Source organism: Podarcis bocagei (assembly GCF_964188305.1).
Source record: "Podarcis bocagei genome assembly, chromosome: 12".
NCBI classification, from domain to species: domain Eukaryota; kingdom Metazoa; phylum Chordata; class Lepidosauria; order Squamata; family Lacertidae; genus Podarcis; species Podarcis bocagei.
This window is the reverse complement of record NC_138137.1, coordinates 21,504,486-21,525,310: the sequence shown is the minus strand read 5'-3', so window position 1 is coordinate 21,525,310 and position 20,825 is coordinate 21,504,486. Positions and strand designations below refer to the sequence as shown.

Genomic DNA, 20,825 nt, shown 5'->3' with positions numbered 1-20,825 from the left:
GTAGCTTAACATCCACCAGCTTAATTCTCATAAGTTCAAACAAAACACAAAGGTTATATAAAAACAAGGGAATAAAAACAAGTACAAAAATCAAAGGGCATGCATGCTCAATGTGAAAAAATGCAAAGTATACCATATACCAAACCAAAATCTGTTGTTTTTGCTAGGTGTGTTCTGTCCCATGGCACATTCAGACATATACAAAAGATGAAAATCAAATAAGATTATATACATATGGGCACCATGCCATTAAAAAGCCACTTCTTTTTTGTGGCATGGTGCCCTTATGCATCAAAACAGAAAGTACCACCTAAGAAAAAATTGTGGGCTTCAGTATCAGAAGTGAATATTTGCTCACATTTTAAGACATAGGGATTTTAAAAAATAATTCACTTTCCACTAAACCGTTTTGTCAACTGATTTAGCAAACAGACACAAGAGACAATTGATGTGAGATTTCCCTTTTACGCCATCCCCTGCTCTAAAATTGCTGCTGGAAAAGCCACTATTGTGCAGATTCTGGTATTTGCTACTTCCTCTATTTGTTGTTCTTTTCAGGTAATCACAAGATTATCAAACAAGTCTGCAATCTGTCAGGTATGGTTGACTGATTTTAATATAATGAGCTTAGTTTTAAAATACCTGTGGCTGAATCCAAATTCCTTTTTGGGTCAGAGTGTCGCCTTTGGATCCCAGCAGGCACTGAGATGATGTACCTTTTTAAAAGATCCTTGTTTATAATGGGTACAGTAGTGTTGGCATGGATAAACTTGCCTGTTTGCATGCCCAGTTGCTGCCTCTGCATTTTAAAGCCAGGCCCTGCATGCACAGTTTCTGGTCTGCGTAGAATTATGAAGTTAAAAAATTGTAAGTTCTCATTAAATATTGGGCTGCCTCATATCAAAATATGATGCGTTTTGCATGCTGATTCTAACTTATGTATGTTGATTCATCTCCCCAAAAGATCACCTTCTGAATTGTAACTCACAGTGATGTTTAAAATATTGATTTCAAAGCAACAGACTTTTACTATGCTATATTGACGTGAACGGAGCAATTTCAAAATCTTGAAAGTATATAGAGAGAAACTCCCTAGCCAAATTAGGTTCATGTTAATACTGAACCTAATAACAAGAGTCCACAGAACTCGCCTATCCAAACAATAATATGATGAGGGTTCACAAACTTGATTTTATACTTATATGAGTTGTATTCAGCTAACTTTTACTCAGAGTTCACCCACCTAAGTTAGATATGGCCATTAATTTCAGTGCATCTACTCTGCAAAGAAGTTAGCTGAATGCAGCCCTATGTGTTGGGCTGTGTTCAGGCCTGTTTTGTATGGTTGCCATTCCAGATAAAATGAGGCCCAGATAACTAGCCCTTTTGATTTTGCATATACATTTGAACATCGCATCTCTGTGCTGCCATCCGGTGATATCAGAGGGGGCCAGAGTGGAAGAGAGGTAGTGTCCTATCTGACCTGCTAAAGAGACTACCCACACTTTCATTCTTATAAGAATGAATGGCTTTTAATTCTAAGTGTAGGGCAGCTTTTGCCAACCAGCTGCACTCCAAATTGTTTGAACCACATGTTTTGAACCACAACTCCCATCAGCCCCAGATAGCATGGCCAATGTTGAGGGATGATGAGAGTTGAAGTCCAAAACATCTTGAGGGGACCAGGCTGAGGAAATCTGGTTTAGGAACATGCTGTAGTTGCTACATGATAAGGAAGGGCATTTTGCACATGTTCACTGATACTTTTTGTTGTTATTATTTCACCTATTAGTACAGATTTTGAGAAAGCCCCTAATAAACCTTGCCCCATACATTTTGTTGTTGTTTCAAATTCAAAACAGAGGTGAATTTGGGTTGGTCAGCCTATGAACAGGACGCAGGGTCTACATATTTTCTCCCAGATTGATTTTTCATTCTGATGTAATATTGCTCATACTTAATCCTCCATGGACATTGTGCCATGAAGATAAAACTTATGTCACAATGGGACTATACTGTATACGTTCTTAGTTGAGGACAAAATATAGATGAAAATCATGATGATAACCAATATGATACCTTGGTTAGAAGGTTAGGACTAAAAGCTTTTAAACCCTGGTCCAAATTTTTGGTGAGTCTTGAAGTTCCACAATTTAGCTGTCAAGGTAGTAGTCAATATAGTAGTCAAGTAGCCCTTTCCACCTGGCCTAGGAGGTGGAGCCCAGACTCACCCAGCCCTACAAAAGAGGCTCCTCATGAGGCCGGAGGAAGATTGCATGGCTATTGTTTTATTGATTTAACATGCTGTAAAATGCTTTGAGATTTTATTAAAAATATAAAGCGGTATAGAAATAAATAAATAAATGTTATCCTATTCTACCTGTGAGTTGCGGACATAAAATGAAAAATTGCCACAAGCAGGATGGAAATAGGATAGAAAGGAAGAGTAGAGCAAGTTAATACAGACCACGGGGCTTGTTAGCAACATTACGCTCATTTAATCTAAATAGGAAACTGTATCTGGAATGTACACTGCAACCCACATGGAGTAAGTATATTATGGAAAGGAATAAGGCTACATGTGGGGGGAAAGTTCCTGATTTTAAACCCAAACTCCAGTTTCAGGATCATTTTCTTTACCGAGAAATGTTGCCTAGTTTTGGTTCTTGCAATTCACACAGTGCCGGTCTTGCGAAAAGTTCTGCTTTGAAGCTCCCGGACATCAATAGTGTTGTCTACTGTTGAGCAACGTTACCCTATTTGGATTCACTTAACTTTAAATGTTCTCCCCTGCCTATTACTTCTACAAAGGCTCTTAAGGCTATTTACTATTATCAGACAACGACTTGCATCCGCCTCCCTGAGCCCACACACCTGCAAATAGCATTGTAAAGGCTTTCACTCCAGCTTCCCTTTGCACAGGATGCAGCAAAGCACTTTGAGTGGCTACCCCAGCTCTGGGGCAGTCTCTCTCAGCAGGTGTGCCTATATTATCTTCTTCTTTGGCTTAGGAAACTATGTAAGATCTACCTTTTTACTAAAACTTTGAGCTAGTTTTTAGGGGGAAAGCTGGTCCAGTTCATTTGGAGTTGTTTTATGTTGTCATTTGTCAGTGTGGATTTGTCTTTCTGTTTTGTTTTGTTATGTACATTTTAATTTGTTGCCATCCAAGCAAATTTAGAAACATGGGATTTAAGAGATTTAAATAAATAGGTAAATTAATTAGACAACCTATTTATCTATTACACAGCTCTGTATGAACTAAAAATAAGGAACATTTCTGGGTAACAAAATGCATTTGCTTTCATTTTGCTGAACTGTGTTTATAGACCAATATTTTATAAATCTCCTCACATAGTGGAATCCCATTTAAGGAACCCAAGAAGCTGCAAAATGTTTACATTGGGAACATTTGTGGTCTTTGGGTTTGACTGAATGCTCAAAAGTTTTCTTCCATACGGGAAGAGGCTTCCATTTTTCTGTCTAATTCTCAGGTCACTTAAAAATTTGGGTGCAGGGTGTTGAGCTTACCTTGTTGCAAGGTGGCCAAGAGTGGTGCGCCTCTCTGAGTTTTTCTTTCCAGTAAGTTTTTCCCCAGCACTCTGCAGCCTCCTTGGCTGCCCATGCCTCTTGATCTGAAAAAAGGCTGCACGAGAGGCGTTATCTTATTGTATCTTCCCATTATAGTGCAGGCACCCCAGAAGGCTACAAAGTGCAGGCTACTGGTAAGATGATGTAGATTGAAAGACAAGACACACACAAACACCATTTGGCCCTCCCAAAAGTGAGATGAGCACAAAAAGCACCTCTGCATCCCACCCAAGAGAAATTCATTGCAATCCCCCCCCCTTTATTAATTTTCAAATGCAATTTCTTTCCTCCTGGGAAATGATTGGAAAATATGTGGAAGGAACATTCAACACAGTACTAGTTGGATTCTCAGATACAGTGGTACCTCGAGTTACAAACGCCTCAGGTTACAATTGCTTCAGGTTGCAAACTCCGCTAACCTGGAAGAGTTACCTCGAGTTGAGAACTTTGCCCCAGGATGAGAACGGAAATTGTGTGCCGGCGGCGCAGTGGCAGCAAGAGGCCTCATTAGTGAAAGCACGCCTCTAGTTAAGAACAGTTTCAGGTTAAGAATGGACCTCTGGAACGAATTAAGTTTGTAACTAGAGGTACCACTGTAGTTATGACATAGCAAGCAGATTTCCATTTTAATTTCAATATGAGTTATCCGCTATTTTAGGCAGACTCGAAAGGAAATGGAAGCATCAACAAGAGACTTCCCTCTATTGTGGAAGATGAGGAAGAAGAGGAGGAGATGGTAGAAGAGGAGGCTGGTACTCTTTCTCCAGTCCATACCAGAAGCACAACCTCCTGCTCCCAGCAGAAAAAGTCAGGAAGCAATAAAAGCTATCTTGGGATAAACTTGAAACAGTTGGCCTCAGGAACTGTGCCCTTCCACTCACCTATCCGAGTTTGCAGCGCAACCTCCTCTAGAACCAAGCATGAAACGGAACTGCATTATTACTCCAAAAGGAGAGAGAAGAACCTGAAGCTGCACCTTTCATCCCTAAACAGCACTGGTCCCCCAGACCTCAGCCCCAGGTAAATAGGAATGTCTCTTACAATGGTGTGCACCCAGTTTCTCTTTCCATACCAACATTTTTCCTGTGGATCATAAATGTTTTCCGTTCTTTGATACTGTTGCTAACAATATTGTTGCCTTAAAATTACCCACCAATTTAAACCACTTTAAATACAACCCATAAAGGAGTAAATTCACTGATTATCTAAATAATAACTGTAGAAGTTTGAAGACACTAGCAGGATAAAATAAATCTTATGACATGGACTTGAATAAAGAGTTACAGATAGGTAGCCGTGTTGGTCAGCCATAGTCAAAATAAAAAAAATCCTTCCAGTAGCGCCTTAAAGACCAACTAAGTTAGTTCTTGGTATGAGCTTTCGTGTGCATGCACACTTCTTCAGATACACACTAAACTAAAGTGTGCATGCACACGAAAGCTCATACCAAGAACTAACTTAGTTGGTCTTTAAGGTGCTACTGGAAGGAATTTTTTTATTTTGAATAAAGAGGAAACTGTGAGATGTAGATTGGAAATAGAAAACTGTTGGCAGGAGGGAGGGAAGTCATTGCTTGGCAAAGCAGCGGGGGGGGTAAGGAGTTGTACAAATGGATGTTGAAATTTATTGTTGTTTGTTTAAAGTGAAAATTTAATTTTAAAGTATTTTTTTTTAAAAAAATATACAACCCGTAAAGGAATAATGGTTCTCTATACAGAAGGCGTTCAGAAGAACTGGTAACTAAAACCAGTACAATGCACAATGTTTAAGGGCACAGTAAGACCCTATCCAGCATTCTTTATATGAGACTGAGGCTACAGTCCTCTACTCACTTGCCTTGAGGCTACAGTCCTCTACTCACTTGCCTGGAAGTAAGCCCAACTGAGTTTTATGGGACTTATTTCTGAGCAGACATCGACAGGATTGCACTGTAAGCACAAAAACCATCCTTACTGGTTTCAGTTTAGTTTGTTTTTGATTGCCAAAATGCACCTGCATCTTTCAATATCCCTTCAACAGACCTGCTTTAAAAATTGTCTGTTTTTCATTCAGAGTCCTGGAAGTCAGAAGGATGTGTAAAAAGAACACAAAGTATGAGGGTTGTTTCTTTTAAGGGTCATTGAAACCATGCAGTCCCTGAGCTAGCCCATAGAGCTTGGCTCATGAACCTTTCAGAGCTCTGGAAGGAATGGAGGAGCAGTATGTTTTATTTTATCTTATATAAAAAATTGATACCCCGATTGCAAAATACCCACTCAAGGCACTTTGAAGGGAAGCTCCCTAGCCGGAGCTAAAGCTTAGGCAGAGTCGCTTTATATGAAAACCTTCCTTGCCCGTACAACAGCCCTGCCCCCAGCCCTGCCTATGGCTGCCTGATTGGTAGGCTTGCAGGGTTTCCCACTGGCCATACGCCATGGACATTGCTGGGATTTCAAAGGTGGAATTGACGTCCAAGGGGGATTTCCAAAAGGCGTGGGGTGGATTCCTTAAAAAAACAAAAACAAACCTCAACAATTTTGGGGGTGTCCTGGTTTTTGCTTTTTGAAACATGGCAACCCTACCACAGGCATCTGACTGGCCATTGTGAAAACAGGGTGCTGGACGAGATGGCCTGATCCCACAGCCTCTTATGTCTTTATGTACAGAGAATACCATATTTTTTGCTCTATAAGACTCACTTTTTCCCTCCTAAAAAGTAAGGGGAAATGTGTGTGTGTCTTATGGAGTGAATGCAGGCTGCGCAGCTATCCCAGAAGCCAGAACAGCAAGAGGGATTGCTGCTTTCACTGCGCAGCGATCCCTCTTGCTGTTCTGGCTTCTGAGATTCAGAATATTTTTTTTTCTTGTTTTCCTCCTCCAAAAATGGGTGAGTCTTGTGGTCTGGTGCGTCTTATAGAGCAAAAAATACTGTATATAAAGTGATTCTGTCCAAGCTTTGGCTCCGTCAGCTTAGACAATCTCAGGGACTGTGCGGTTCCTTGGAGGGTTCTTCTTTTAAGTAACAACAGCCTTTGCACAGCTGTCTCCCCGCAGTGCAAAAGCAGAGAAACACTTGATTTCTCAGCAAAGTGCTTAGCTGTTTGCTTTAAGGCTCTCTCTTTTGTTGACCCATGCAAATTTGAAGACGGAAGTTCAGCTCCCTTCTCCTTAAAATGCTCACAGACTGCATTCTCACCTTGAAAGGCTTTCGGAAAGACATTAAGCCGAACCCAGTGGGGAAGTCTGCTGCATGAGGTCCATTGAGAGAAATAGGAACAGCATGTACTACTTCCCTATTCATTTCAATTTGGCTTGTGCAGGAAACATCTCAGTGAACAGTGTCCATAGAAGCTAGCTGCAGGGAGGAGTGCCTGAGGAATAAGAAAGGGGGGGGGGGAGGAACCTTCTCCTCCACTGCCACGTCGCTGATTTTAGCTTAGGACAGTTATGAATGAAAGTAATCACCTTTAATAGGTGTTCAGTGACCTTTGTAAAATAGGTTATAGTTCAATAAATCCATTTTCATTCCTTCATGCTGCATTATCACATCCCTTTCATTGCAGCAAATTTACTGATGAGTGTTATACAACTGCTAATCTCGCACAGGCATTTATCAACAGAGGTTGGCTGAACAAATGATATTCCCCCATTTTGTATCTTGGCAGCACTTTATTCAAAATGCAGGGAAGATTAGTGATAAGTTAAAGGAAATGATGGAGTGTACAAACATTCATATGACTTAAGGAAAGTTGCCATAATTAAACAACACCTTGGTTGGGTAGCCGTCTTCCAAACTCTGCCATAGAGGTAGGATTGCCATATTTCAAACAGTGAAAATCCGAACAGAAAAGATGTTTTAGGGCAAAGTTGTTGGACTTTTTTTTTTACTTTTGCCCCAAGTTGTTGGGCAAAAACGTCACTGCTGACACGGGCTGCCATATTTTCCCGGACATCTTCTCGATTTCTGCCCAAACGCTGCCGCCGACTGCAGTATTCTGGATGTATAGCAGCCCTTCATGGAGAGGGCAGGGGGAAAGGCTCATAAATTAAAAAGAAAGAAAGAACACAGACACGGCAAACAAAGTATGGATGAAAAAGAGGACAATAGGTACAGAAACACAGTCATATTACCAAAGAAGAAAGCTTCGTTCAGGCGATCTAATGAGAGTGCAAGTGCCTGGGAGCTTAGTACCAGTCCCTGCTCCGGACCTTTATGCATTTATTATAAAACTTGTGGAGGCATCCCATTCGTGCAGCTGTTAAATGTAGAAGGCTCTCTCTGTGTGATTGAGAGCCCACACAGAGAGGTTCCACTGCATATATTATTATTGACAGAAGGAGCTATCTGCTGATGTTTAAGTGTGTGGTGCAAAGTGGGGTTGAAGCTGGCTGCTTCGGTGCTCCCTCTCCCCACGCCCAGTTTGAAAGTTTACAAAGGGAGTGGAACTTCACAAGTCAGATTTTTTAAAACATTACATTAATCTCCGCCCCTGCCCGAAAAGAGAGCATGTACGGCTCCCAGGGTTTTTACAAAACCTCCAGTACAGCTAGCATTATTTCTTGCTAACACAACACAAAACGCAAGTTATGTTTCACCTTGCCTTTTGGAGGTGGGCAGGGAATGAGAATGGGCATCTATTCAGCGAGCTGAAATTCTAATTTATGGCCGTTGTGTGCAGAGGGCTATTTTTGTTTGCTTTCTTTTTTGTGTTTTTTGTGTATACCACAATATCCTACCCCAATCTTCTGTTCCTATATGAAGCAAACATCACAATCTAGTTTCAGGCTCTGCTTGCAAGGAGCACATCAAATCCAAAATAATATTACAGCGGAGTGATATTTTCCTCCGAACAACACATTTAATCATAGAAATTCTGCTGCTTCCCAGGCTAAGGGAAACCTCAGTTTTCCTCTAACCTGGGGAAGGGTTTGGACCCTACTTTTATCCCTATTCCTCTTCCAAAGTATGAGTAGTCCCTCGGGAGGCAATGAGATCTGACAAGACAAAGGCTTGCAGTCCTTTATTAAGGAAAAATGTTGTTTAAGTCAGTAACATCCACTTCAGTGTGTTTTCTTTGCAAAGATAAACATAGAATTTTCTATCCCATGTTATCAGTCGACCAGCATAGCAGCTCTTTTCTTTGAAGCAATTTTGGGTTCAAATAATGGTAAAGTTCATCGTATGAACGTTCTGTTTCCCTAAAAATGTGTGTATTGTTAGCCATGCATGAGGACAAAGAAGCTTGATTTCTGTGCAATTATTCCAAGATGGTCTTTCCTTTTCAAAACAGGATCGTTGATGGAACAGAAGATGGTAACAATAATGAAGAAAGCCAGACATTTGACTTTAGCTCTGAACAACTCAGGCAGGATTCCAGAGCATCTCCTACCATCAGGGGTTAGTGCTATATTTAGCCATCTTACAAATGATTCATAATGCACCTTTCAGAGAGGGCTGCCTTTTGTGTACTGCACACTGTGAGAGAAATCCTTAGATGTGACTGGATCATCATGGGCAAGAGTGACAGGGGGGTGAAGCGTACAGCTATTTCTTTCCAGTTATCGGGGCTTCTTTTCTTGCCATTTATCAGACAAGGTAAAAAGATCATGATGCTTACAGGCATTGCTGCTTCCTAAATCAGGGCCCATCCCTGTGTATAGTTCTGCTTGCCCCATTAAAGAAGTCAACCCTAATTGTAAGAAGGTAATATTAAGTAGCAAAGTGTTCATTTAAGGTCCAATAGTCTGCAGTCCCAAAGCCAAAGGTGCAATTCTGGCAGTGGGTGGTGAAAGGTAATTGTTTCCAGAGGAGGAGGAACACCAAGAAAAGCAAAAGCTTCATGTGAGTAGCCATATTAATCATAACAATAAAATAATTGTACAATATGCTTATTCCGATCACACTCACACCAAACGTTTGAATCACTCTTTAACAGTAATGGCTCCCCCCCCTCCAGTGAATCCTGGGAACTGTAGTTTGTGAAGGGAGCTGAGAGTTGTTAGGAGAACATTTAATGACCTACAGTTCCCATAATTATTTGGAGAAGAGTGTGTGGAAAAATAGCATTCTCTGTGACTACAGAACACAGAAAGACTATTTAGCGAGAGGGCACAGAAAAGAAGGGGGAGGGGAGGGGAGGGGCTGGAATCTGGAACAGCAACGCTCCACACTGCAACATTTTATTGCGGGTCCCACTTCCTACATTTTTAAAATCATTAAATATTTTAATAAAATGAAATAAAGTGCCAACTAATTTTAAGTGGTGCTAGGGAGGAGGGGTTATTGTACATCACATACGCCCCAAATTAAAACATTTTTTAAAAAATAATGAAAATGGTTGTTGTTGCTTACTTACATACATGCACGAAACCCAAGCATGAAGCTTTTACTGTGTCCCACCCACCTTCCTAAGGGGTTTTTAAGAGCAACAACCCAGTCCCCCTAGACAGCTATATAGCAAGCTCACCAGAGAGAACAAAAGCAATCTAGACCAAGATTTTACAGTCTAATGCAGAATAAATCTCAAAGACCTCCTTTGGTGCAGAAAGATGACAATCTAAAATATGGGGGGGGGGCTGGGAGAAGGGCTACTCGGCTCATTTCTGAATTGTGACAAGTATCACAGCACAAACCTATGGAATGCAAGCAATCAAACCCTTACCCATCCCTTCCTCTCTTTCTTTAGCTGAGCCATTTCAATTTCAGAGGACCTGTGTGTTTTTGTGTTTTTTGTTTTTATTGATGTTGTCTTTATCCTGAACTCATTGAAGGAAAGGTAGAACTTTACATACCGTATTTGAATTAATTTAGCCTTATTTAATCAAGAAAAAGTTTCGATTTGGAACACTTGTTTTTACATAGGCAAACCATTCCTTCACAAACTAAAAACTGGAAAGAAACTTAAGTGAGCAATCAGGTCTCAGATGCGAGATTTCTATGACCATCTACTTACAGTAGGTATTGTTATGATTACAGAGAATGAAGTTGGCGCCGCTGTGCTAGTCATCAAAGCGGAAGAAGCAAAGCAACAGATCAACAGGCTTAATAATGAGGTATGGAGAATTTCATGTCATTTCAATTGTTCTACTCTTCTTTGTGGAGAAATGAAACTTGTTAGGATCAGCAACACCCTTGAGGTAAGGCTAATTTTTCATGCCTAGCAATAATTGAGAAATCTTTAGTTCCAATAGCCTATAGCACTTTTCAGATGCGCTGCTCATGTATAAATGTTATGTGCATGCTGGGCAAATGGGGACTACTGCACTAAGCTCCACCACCTGTATCACGATTTGCATTGCCCTCTAGGACATAGAAGTTGACCCTTCTCTGCTCAGAGATACTCCCTGCACAATTTGGAATCCCAGTTTTGAAGGAGAGGGTGCTTTGTCCTTTTTATTTTATGCATTGTGACTTCCTGTTGTTTTTTCCAATCATAGTTCAGTCAGTATTTATTGTGATTGTTAAGAGTGGATTTCTGTTTAATTATCATTTGCTGATGTTTAAAGGTAAAGGTAAAGGGACCCCTGACCATTAGGTCCAGTCATGGCCGACTCTGGGGTTGCGGAACTCATCTAGCTTTATTGGCTGAGGGAGCCGGCGTACAACTTCCGGGTCATGTGGCCAGCATGACTAAGCCGCTTCTGGCGAACCAGAGCAGCGCACGGAAACACCGTTTACCTTCCCACCAGAGTGGTACCTATTTATCTACTTGCACTTTGACGTGCTTTTGAACTGCTAGGTTGGCAGGAGCAGGGACCGAGCAACGGGACCTCACCCCGTAACGGGGATTCGAACCGTCGACCTTCTGATCGGCAAGTCCTAGGCTCTGTAGTTTAACCCACAGTGCCACCCGCGTCCCATTTGCTGATGTTTGGAGCTGTTTAAATTTTTTTTAAATAGCTGTTTAATTGTATTGTGTACTATTATATTCAACTAGCTTATTGAATATTACTTTATCTGATATAAGTCATTCCATTTTTAAGTTATGCTTTATTATGACTTTCTGTATTGGATTGGATATCATAATAAGGTGTGCGTTCTTTGTTGTATATTTTGTTGCTGTAAGCCACCTTGTGTATGGTAATATAGAAAGGCTATATACAAATCAGAAGTGGAAAGAAATGAAATGGAGCTCATGGAGGGCAATGGAGAGCTTAGTACGTTTTTCCCTTGTGTGTACGATTTACACATGAGCAGCACAACCCAGACAGGGCGTATGTCTGTGGCCATGACGACATTTCCTACCAATGCATTGGACTGTAAGAGGAGGAACACAATTCCTAGCTTTTCCAGCACCTTCATCTTATTTCTTAGAATACCCTACTCCAGTTTTTTGTGTATTTTTAAGAAGAAGAAAATGAGAAAGGAGGTCATTGGTAGCCAGGAGCAACACATTTCATTAGCAGTCTTTCCAACCGAGATTAAAAGCTTTCTAGCAAAAGGGCAAATAACTGCTTTCATACAAGGTAATTGTGTTATAGCACTTTACTAGCAATCAAAAAATTGCTACCTAGCTCTTCTTTTGGAGGGGAACTAGTAATTTGCCACAGAGCAAAAGCTACTGGAGCAGAATGGGCCAAAATCAAGCAAACATACTATGATCCTTAAATTTGTGCAAGGGCATAATACAGAAGTGCATTTCACTTTCATAGGAAATGCTTGGCATTCACAAAACTCTAAAGTCTCTAGTTAGCAAAAATGATTGTGTCTATAGAGATGGCATTACTTCTTTAAAATGTGTATCAGTAGTCCAAAAATCCCGAGCAAATTTATGCAGCTGAAGGCTACCCATGTTTTATTATAGGGTCAGGAGAGGGGCAAAAAGAAGGTTTTGCCAATATGAGTGTCAACATTCTACAGCTTTTAAAAATAATACCTGCTGAGCTGGTAATTTTGAAATTTGGCACGTGGGATCTACCTGAAGAGTTCTACAAATGTGCCAAACTTCAAACAACTATGATCTATTGATTATTATATTTTCCCCCAAGGGGCCCAATGTGGCGAACATGGTCCTGTCCTCCCCATCTTAGATTAGAACCCTGGCCTCCTAGGTCATAGTTCAACACTCTATCCATTACAGCCCAGGTACATCAAGTTTGAAAGTGCTGAAACATGGGCATTTCAACCTGCTGTTCTGCAGGTTTATAATATATTTCCATTTTTTGTAGAAAGTACTGGTGCACTTTATTCAGGCTTTATTCAGAGAGCACCTTCTTTCATTGATTTGGTGAAGTTCTGAAATTCAAAGTTAATTAAGGTTTTCCTTGTCCCAGTAAAGTCTATGGAAAACAAGTACTGGCAGATAGTGCAGGGACGCAGGTCTAAAAGCTGCTCCTGAAAACTGGGTAACCCTCTGAAATGGCATTTGAAAGTGTGTGGTGGGGAGGGCCACTTGGGCTTGCCGATCGGAAGGTCAGCGGTTTGAATCCCCGTGACGGGGTGAGCTCCCGTTGCCCTGTCCCAGCTCCTGCCAAACTAGCAGTTCGAAAGCATGCCAGTGCAAGTAAATAGGTACCACTGCAGCGGAAAGGTAAACGGCATTTCCATGCGCTCTGGCACTCGTCACAGTGTTCTGTTGTGCCAGAAGTGGTTTAGTCATGCTGGCCTGAAAGCGAGATCAGTGCCGCAACCCCATAGTTGCCTTTGACTGGACTTAGCCGTCCAGGGGTCCTTTACCTTTTTACCTTTGCAGGGCATAGCAGGAATGAAAATCAAAGCCAAAGGTCCTTCCTAGAGTTCAGTGCTTGCAGAAGGATCCACCTAGTGGTTGCAATGTGCAGTGCCTGTTCACTTAGCTACGGAATATAATTGTGAAGGCTTGGTAACATTTCTGAGCCTGTGGGTGCATTTGCAGACATGAGAAACTGTGGTGGATCACTTTCATGCACCTCCCACTGCAAGACCTCAGCTCACACCACAGACCTATTAGTCCCCATACGACGTACAACTTGGAGAGCAGTGTGGTGTAGTGGTTAGCATGTGGCCTCCCAGGAACCTGTGGCGTGCTAATTTTCCTCTTCCATTATTTGTCCTTTTGACAACCCAGTGAGGTAGCTCACATGAAGAGACGATATCCCTGTGAAAGTCAGTCCCATTAAGGTTGCACAATTAGAGTTTGTTGGCAGGTCCTGCACAACAAGCCCACTTCCCCCTCCCCAAGATGGGAAGTGACAGGAAAATGCATTGGAAAGTGTGGAATAACACTTGGTTTAGCACAGCATTGTCTAGCCTCTCCACAGAGCGAACGCTCCTTAAATAGCGAATGTTGCCTAATATCCTTGCAAGCAAATCAGGATGAACGTTCAGCAGTGAGCAGATCATCTGGAAGTGTCGACCTAGTAAATGTATTTAGGAGTGCAGCTTCAACGAATTTCTGCTTCAACTTTTATATATTTCTTAAAGCAAGTGGTAGTATAAAAAAACAAAATAAAAGCTGAAGATACAAAACTAACACTGCACCCCAAAATGTTGAGATTTATTATTATCTCCACTGAAGGCACCTTAAGATGGATAGTGAACTCCTTACCTGTTTGTAATGTGATTTCAGAAGCACTAAAGATTAATACCACAGTCGTTAGGCTTTCCCCCACTTGTATGAAGCCCAACAAACTGGAAGTAGAAATACATTATGAAATAGTATTTCACACAATGGTATGTGGGGGAGGGGAAAGAAAGAAACAAACAAAATCGTGGAAACTGAGGGTCAAGGTGAAGTAAAATTAAGATATTTGTTTGAGCATGACCCGTATTATCCCTTCCCACCATGCACTGTCAAATGCCATTTCAGAGGGTTCCCCAGTTTTCAGGAGCAGCTTTTCAGTCAGAAAGAGAACCTCTAAATGACCACGTAAGCTCTTAGAATCCTAACCTATAGTTTCGGCATATCCAATGTATTTTTGTATTGTTAATAATTAGTGAACATAGGAAGTTGCCTTCTAGAGGCTGGCAGTGTGCTTTCCAGGTTTCCAGTCAGGCGATCTTCTCAGGCCTGCCTGGAGAAGCCAGGAATTGAATCTTGACTGTTAAAGTGGCATAAATATGCTTTGACTCTAAGGTGTCTGGATGTGACTTAAGGCTACTTGATCTGCTTTGACTTAACCATGACAGCGTCAGGTGCTTAATTTATAGTAATGAGCAGGTTAAGTTGTACAAGTCACACACTAATTGGAAACGCTTTTAGTTCAGAAAGACTCAAATGCTTCACAATTATCCTTTTCTCCTTCTGACAGGTACGTTTACCCTTTTGAAGACTAATGTACAGCCTCATCTTGCTTTCTGCAAATTACTTCCTCTTTTCATCAATTTGATGAACTGCACAAGTTTAATTCTGCGAGCACAGTGGCAGTAATCTTGCCTAAAATACATTGATTATCTGCTGCTGGAAGCAAGGCAGAGCTAATTTTTAATTTTGCTTTTTTTCCTGCTAGCTACGTACAGTATAATCAAATGGGAAAAAAGAAGCTTCCCTTCAATGTTAATCCACAATTCACTCAGTTCAGTGTGTGTAAAGTAATTTATTTCAGCCAACAATGCTAGAATAAATGGAAGGGTCTCACTATATAGAAGGATCTGGCAACTCCTGTTTCAGTGTATCTGAAGAAGTGTGCATGCACACGAAAGCTCATACCAAGAACTAACTTAGTTGGTCTTTAAGGTGCTACTGGAAGGAATTTTTTTATTTTGACTATGGCAGACCAACACGGCTACCTATCTGTAACTAGAATAAATGGGTTATAGACTACAGCTGGTTACTTTCATTATATAGAGGTATATTCTCCATCAACGTCCCTACAGCAAATTTTATGTATTCCAAAAAAATATGACTACTCATATAAACTATCATGCTGATAAGCTTTCCCAGATGAGTACTTCTCAAATTATGAATTTTCATTAAAGAAATGGCCATTCTATTGCACAACATATAATATTAGATAGGGAACACTGTTAATTCTTGGTGGTCGGGCACCTCTTAAACTAGGAAATATTTATAGTTACAGGTAGGTAGCCGTGTTGGTGTGCCGTAGTCGAAACAAAACAAAACCAATCCTTCCAGTAGCACCTTAGAGACCAACTAAGTTAGTTATTGGTATGAGCTTTCGTGTACATGCACACTTCTTCAGATACACTGAAACAGAAATTTAGGAAATATTTCAACAGCATTTCTGTTACATAGAAAGCTTTCAACATGATATCATAGTCCCACTGAAATGGGGAAAATTTAATCATGGCTAGCATAAGTCTCATTGATTCCTATGCTACTAAAGCCTTAATTTCCTCCGATCCAATGTTTCAGTTGAGTTTCAGCTGAGCTTTTGCAAACATTTACGACATTTTGGGGGGCGGGGGAGGGAGAGAAGAACTTTTTTTTCCTCTTCCTGCCTTAGTGGAACGATCCTGTACATATCAATTCAAAAGTACAGCCTATTGAGTTCAGTGGGGTTTTCTCCAAGGTAAGTGATTATAGGATTCAAGCCAAAAGGTTTATTTTCAAAAGCAACCCCCTCTAATAATTGGTTTTTATTTCATCATGTTGGAAGCAGATTATTAAAATAGTTTGAAAATTTGAGGAGGCTCCAGCTTGACTCAGCAAACTGGAATGTAGCACCTAGCAATTGGTCCTGAAGTAATTCAAAACTTAGGCTTGGTTCTGGAATCTTCTGATTTGCTCCCCATGGGAGAACTTTGACCCACACAGTTGATTTTAATGAAACTTAAAATAGGTTATTTGTTAGCGTTTCTGTGGCACACAATCGTGAACCACAAGTGGCACAAATATCAAACAAAACAAGAATCAATGGATTTACTGTATTCTTCCGTCTATAAGCTGCCCCCATGTATAAGACGCCCCCTATTTTTGGGGACTCCGATTTAAGAAAATGGGGGAAGATGTATCCATGTATAAGAAGCCCCCAAATTTTTGACATTATTTCTTGGGGGGGAAGCTTAGTCTTATACACAGAAAAATACGGTATTTTCCTTAGGAAATACTCTCTGTTCTTAAAGAGAATTTTGCAACTAGAACCAGAGAGATGGATTAAGTTGTGAAACTTGCCTTCTGTCTATTGGATGGGATGCTGTTGGCGCTCTTACATTCATGACAGAGCTTTTGATCCAGCGGACAGCTCCACTAATGGAAGAAGATGGGAGGCGATTCTTGCCCATTCACCCTTTCCCTTTCATCATCCCACGCCACCTTCCACCCTGATTTCCAAGGTCTGCAGAATTGGCAATAAAAAATACCTTCCCTTCCTCTTCCATTAGTGGAGGCATCTGCTGGATCCAAAGCCCTTCTGTGAATGCAAGGGCATGAGTTGGAGTCCACCATTTCTTTTTCGTTTGAACGATGTTGTGTAAATATTTTTATATGTATATATTTTTAAATATATACCGTATATATATATTTCAGGTCACTTCTTTGACTCAAGAGGTCTCTCAGTTAAGCAAGGACATGAAGAATGTGATGCACCTCTTGGAAAACCTGGTCGTGGCACAAAAGTCCCCGGAGTTTTGCGCCGTGCACGGTGCAGCCGTGAGCCCCAACATGGAAAACTTACAGACTAGAATGTCTTGGCCTCCACACCAGCCGTGTATGCATATGCAGGTTCCGAATGTCACCTGCACCAAAGCACAGCTCTGCCATTCCAATACGATAGCCGGCATCTGGAACATGGATGCGACCTCCGTAGGTAGCGGCCCGCCAAGAACTGAATCCCACCTTCAGAATTCGACGGGTGGCGAATTCTATTATACGTCGAGCCTTGAACATTCCCCCTCCCACTACCACATGATCCAGAAAGATCACCTGCAGTTTGTGAGTTGCACCTCTCCACGTTCGGACACCACCTTAACTCCCCTCCAGTCCATTTCAGCAACTCTTTCCTCCTCCATGTGCTCTTCATCGGATACGTCCTTGCACCTTGTGTTGCCCAGCAGATCCGAAGAAGGCAGCTTTAGTCAGGGAGCGGTCAGTTCGCTAAGCCTGGAGAACCTGCCAGGCTCTTGGGACCTGGAAGGAACTACGGGGACAGCAGCAGCGCAGACCTCAGAAGACTTTCCTCTGGATGTCATGAAAAGCACAGTGGATATTAAAGATAGCAAAGCCATAAACGTATAATGGAAACGGTGGCGTGATAACACTTCAAGCATGCTCCACAACTGCCAGCTTGTAAACTGCATGACTTTTTTTTTTTTTTTGCCTTTTCCTCAGATGCTCATGGAAACTCAAAAATTGGCGACCCGTGCAAAGGCAAAGGTTTGACCAGCGCATATGCAGAGAGGTGATTTCTAGATTTAAGAAGCACATTGAAAAAGCCTTTTATACACAGATTGTAGCTTAACTGGACTGCTCAGCAGACTTTTGTGACACTCTGCAGCTCCTGAGGGACAAAGTAGCTGGACCACGAAGACCAAGGAGCCTTGGCATAGGAGGTCTTTGTTGTGCGAAGCAAAGGGTTTTTCACCCCCTTACTGCCTGATTGTTGCCGCCAGACAATATCAGCTTCAGGTGATCGAGGCTCCTGCTAGTATTTATGCCAGTGCTGCAAAGGCAAAGGGACAATTACCACTGCATGTCACCTCCTTGACAATCAACCAAATAGAGCTGGTAGAGAGTGGTTAATTGTTGCACGCTCTTTGTTATGTAAATCAGACCTCTTTATCAAAAATACTATTTTTCTATACTTGGTAAGAAATATGTATTGACAATATTTATAAGGAGACTAATCAGGATTTTGCTTTTCCTCTTTTTTTTGGTAACAATGCTTGCCGTTTTCAGAATTAATGCACTATCATGTATACATTATTACGTATTAGATCGAAATATTCTTAGCTTAAAGCGGACATACAGCCCTTTTCTCTGCATGCAGTTTGCAATGAACTTGTTCATGCCGTTAGAATACAAATCAAGAATAGGGTACTGTTTTATTTACAGGAGAATAAAAGCCAGGTGGCTTATACAATGTTAAATCAGAAAACTGTGTAACAACATGTGAACTGTACTACATTAATCGTTGATAACCAATGCCCTTATTTATTGCTATTGCACATCATCACTTTTATCCTTTATTTTTTAAAGGTCAGGTAATCATTTCAGAGTAAAACCGGACAATCGGAGGTAACTTCTTCAACCAAAACCATGGCCTGGGAGTTATATCTCAGGCTGTAGTATCACAAGCAAGTACTTCTGAAATACGTTTTAAAGCAAATACTTAAGCTTTCCCCCACCATAAAAATGAATAGTCATTAAATCAGTAGGGGATATTTATCAACTGGCTTGCACTTTGTACATAAATTTAACATTAGAAACAATAAAATGGGCAAGTGGATTACCCCAATAGGTATGTAATTGCAATTTATAATATTATAAAACCGAATAGCTAATTTCTGGGGTATGCAGACCAATTCTTTTCAACAGGGAAGTGCATTTTGAATGTGCATCAGATTCCATGTCATCATAACACTACATACACATTCTAGTCTAAATAATACGCCCCTTGTTTTGGATTGAGAAAGAAGCACAGTAAATCACATGAAGCAGCAACAGGTGGCATATTTTGATGGTTGCCAAGGTCAGCCAGCCACTTATCTGAGATCTTAAGGGGAACAAAGGAAGCAACTTTGGATCAAGGCCAAAGTTAAAGGCTGAGATGTTCTAACTTTTTTTTTAAAAAAAAAAAAAAAAGAGTGAAACATCCATTTGTGGGTTTCATCCAACAGGGCCTCTCAGCTAACAGTAAAGCTTCCATCAGTTGAATGGAGAGGGAAGCAATTTTCAGTTATTCCCTCTACCCCCTGCCGCCCTGCTCACAAACCCTAAATCTCCTCCAGAGGGTTAGGGGAGCTCCATAGAAGACGCAGAGAGGCTACAGGGGAGAAATAGTTGAAAATTGCTTTCCTTCCTTTTCCTCTAATGGAAGCCTTACCGTTACCTGAGTGACTCCGTTAGGTGCAACCCTTTCGTTTCAAATGGTATGGCACCATGTAGTGTGATGCTACGCAGGTTTACTCAGAAGTAATGCCAACTAAGCTAAAGGGAAGGTACTCCCTATTAATTCTGCTATTAATGATTCACTTGGCTACTATTCTTGCAGAAGGCTTTGTTCATCTATGTATAATAGGATTGGAATTAGATGTTGAAATTAATTAACAACATACACATGGGAATTGTCCCCCCCCCCCGAAAGATAATATGGCCCGATAATGTTACAGTGCAATCCTGCTACACCTTTCTAAGAAGAAAAGTTCTATTGAGTTCAATTGAGCTTACTCCCTGGAAAGTGGGTATATTAAGACTGCAAGGGTTTTCATTAGGATCTAGGCTGTATAACTAAAATATTCCTGTATGGGAAAGGATCTTTTCCATGGAAAGAACCCCCAGAAACATACTGTTTTACAAATCCTGCTTGATTTAAGGAATGCTCCCTCCTTATTTTTTCTCTCCACTGTGCTGGTCACCACAAACCATTCCATTTTTTCAAGCTATAATTTGTGGAGCTATCAAATGGGTTTCATTGAGCCGAGGGTCCTGGTTTCTCAAATCTCTATAGTAACATTTTATTTTTCTCCCTATCACTTTTCTTTATTGCCCATGGGGGGGGGGCATATAATTTGTCCTGTGCTAATAGCTGAACCTTTCAGTGTAAGCCAGTAGCTGTAGTTAAAGGGAGAAGTATTTCAGCTTCCTTCCCCTTTAACTCACTCTTCTGGATTGGAGAGTAAGAGAAGAAAATTAGCAATACCCGAAAGCCCCAAAGCTATACCAGTAGATGCATTAGTTTAAATGAATGACCTAAGTTAGTCATGTTCATTCATTTCAGTGGGTCTACTTCAAGCATGACTAGCGTTGGAGAAAATCCATAGCATTAAAATGAAGCCACTGGTGGGAAAGTATTTATTTTTTACAGCTTATGAGCTCATGTCATTTGAAGGGGGAGGGGAATGTTTTCTATCAATAGCAAACATTTTATTTTTGCTGACAAAAAGTATATATAAATTGGTTATGTTTCACTTCATTTTAAAGAAAACACAAAATATGTAGAATGAAATGAACAGTGATCCACTATTGTACATTTGGATCTAGAATAAAATACTTAATGCAAGAAACTTAATGGAGCAAATAAACCTCAGCTGATTTATCATAAAAGCTCTCCTTGATTTTATGCATATATTTGTAAGCACAGCCACTAACACATCGTGCTCAGTCATCTTGGGTGCAACACCATTGAGTGTGATTTTAGGTGACTCTCCATTCCTGGCC

The 20,825-nt window shown here is 40.9% G+C and overlaps 1 protein-coding gene across 2 annotated transcripts in view; it reads left to right on the top strand.

Moving 5' to 3' along the window:
• KCNH8 (potassium voltage-gated channel subfamily H member 8) overlaps nt 1-19,745 on the top strand; it is a 168,818-nt gene extending 149,073 nt beyond the window's left edge. Inside the window, exons 12-16 of one of the 2 annotated variants that reach the window (XM_081164400.1) lie at nt 559-597; nt 4,250-4,611; nt 8,862-8,968; nt 10,547-10,623; nt 16,977-19,745. In XM_081164400.1, the coding sequence (XP_081020526.1) occupies nt 559-597; nt 4,250-4,611; nt 8,862-8,968; nt 10,547-10,623; nt 16,977-17,684 (1,293 nt within the window). In that variant the 3' untranslated portion in view covers nt 17,685-19,745. The remainder of the gene's footprint in view (nt 1-558; nt 598-4,249; nt 4,612-8,861; nt 8,969-10,546; nt 10,624-16,976) is intronic. The other variant, XM_081164401.1, reaches the window with a different exon arrangement.
• Nucleotides 19,746-20,825: the final 1,080 nt, after the last annotated feature.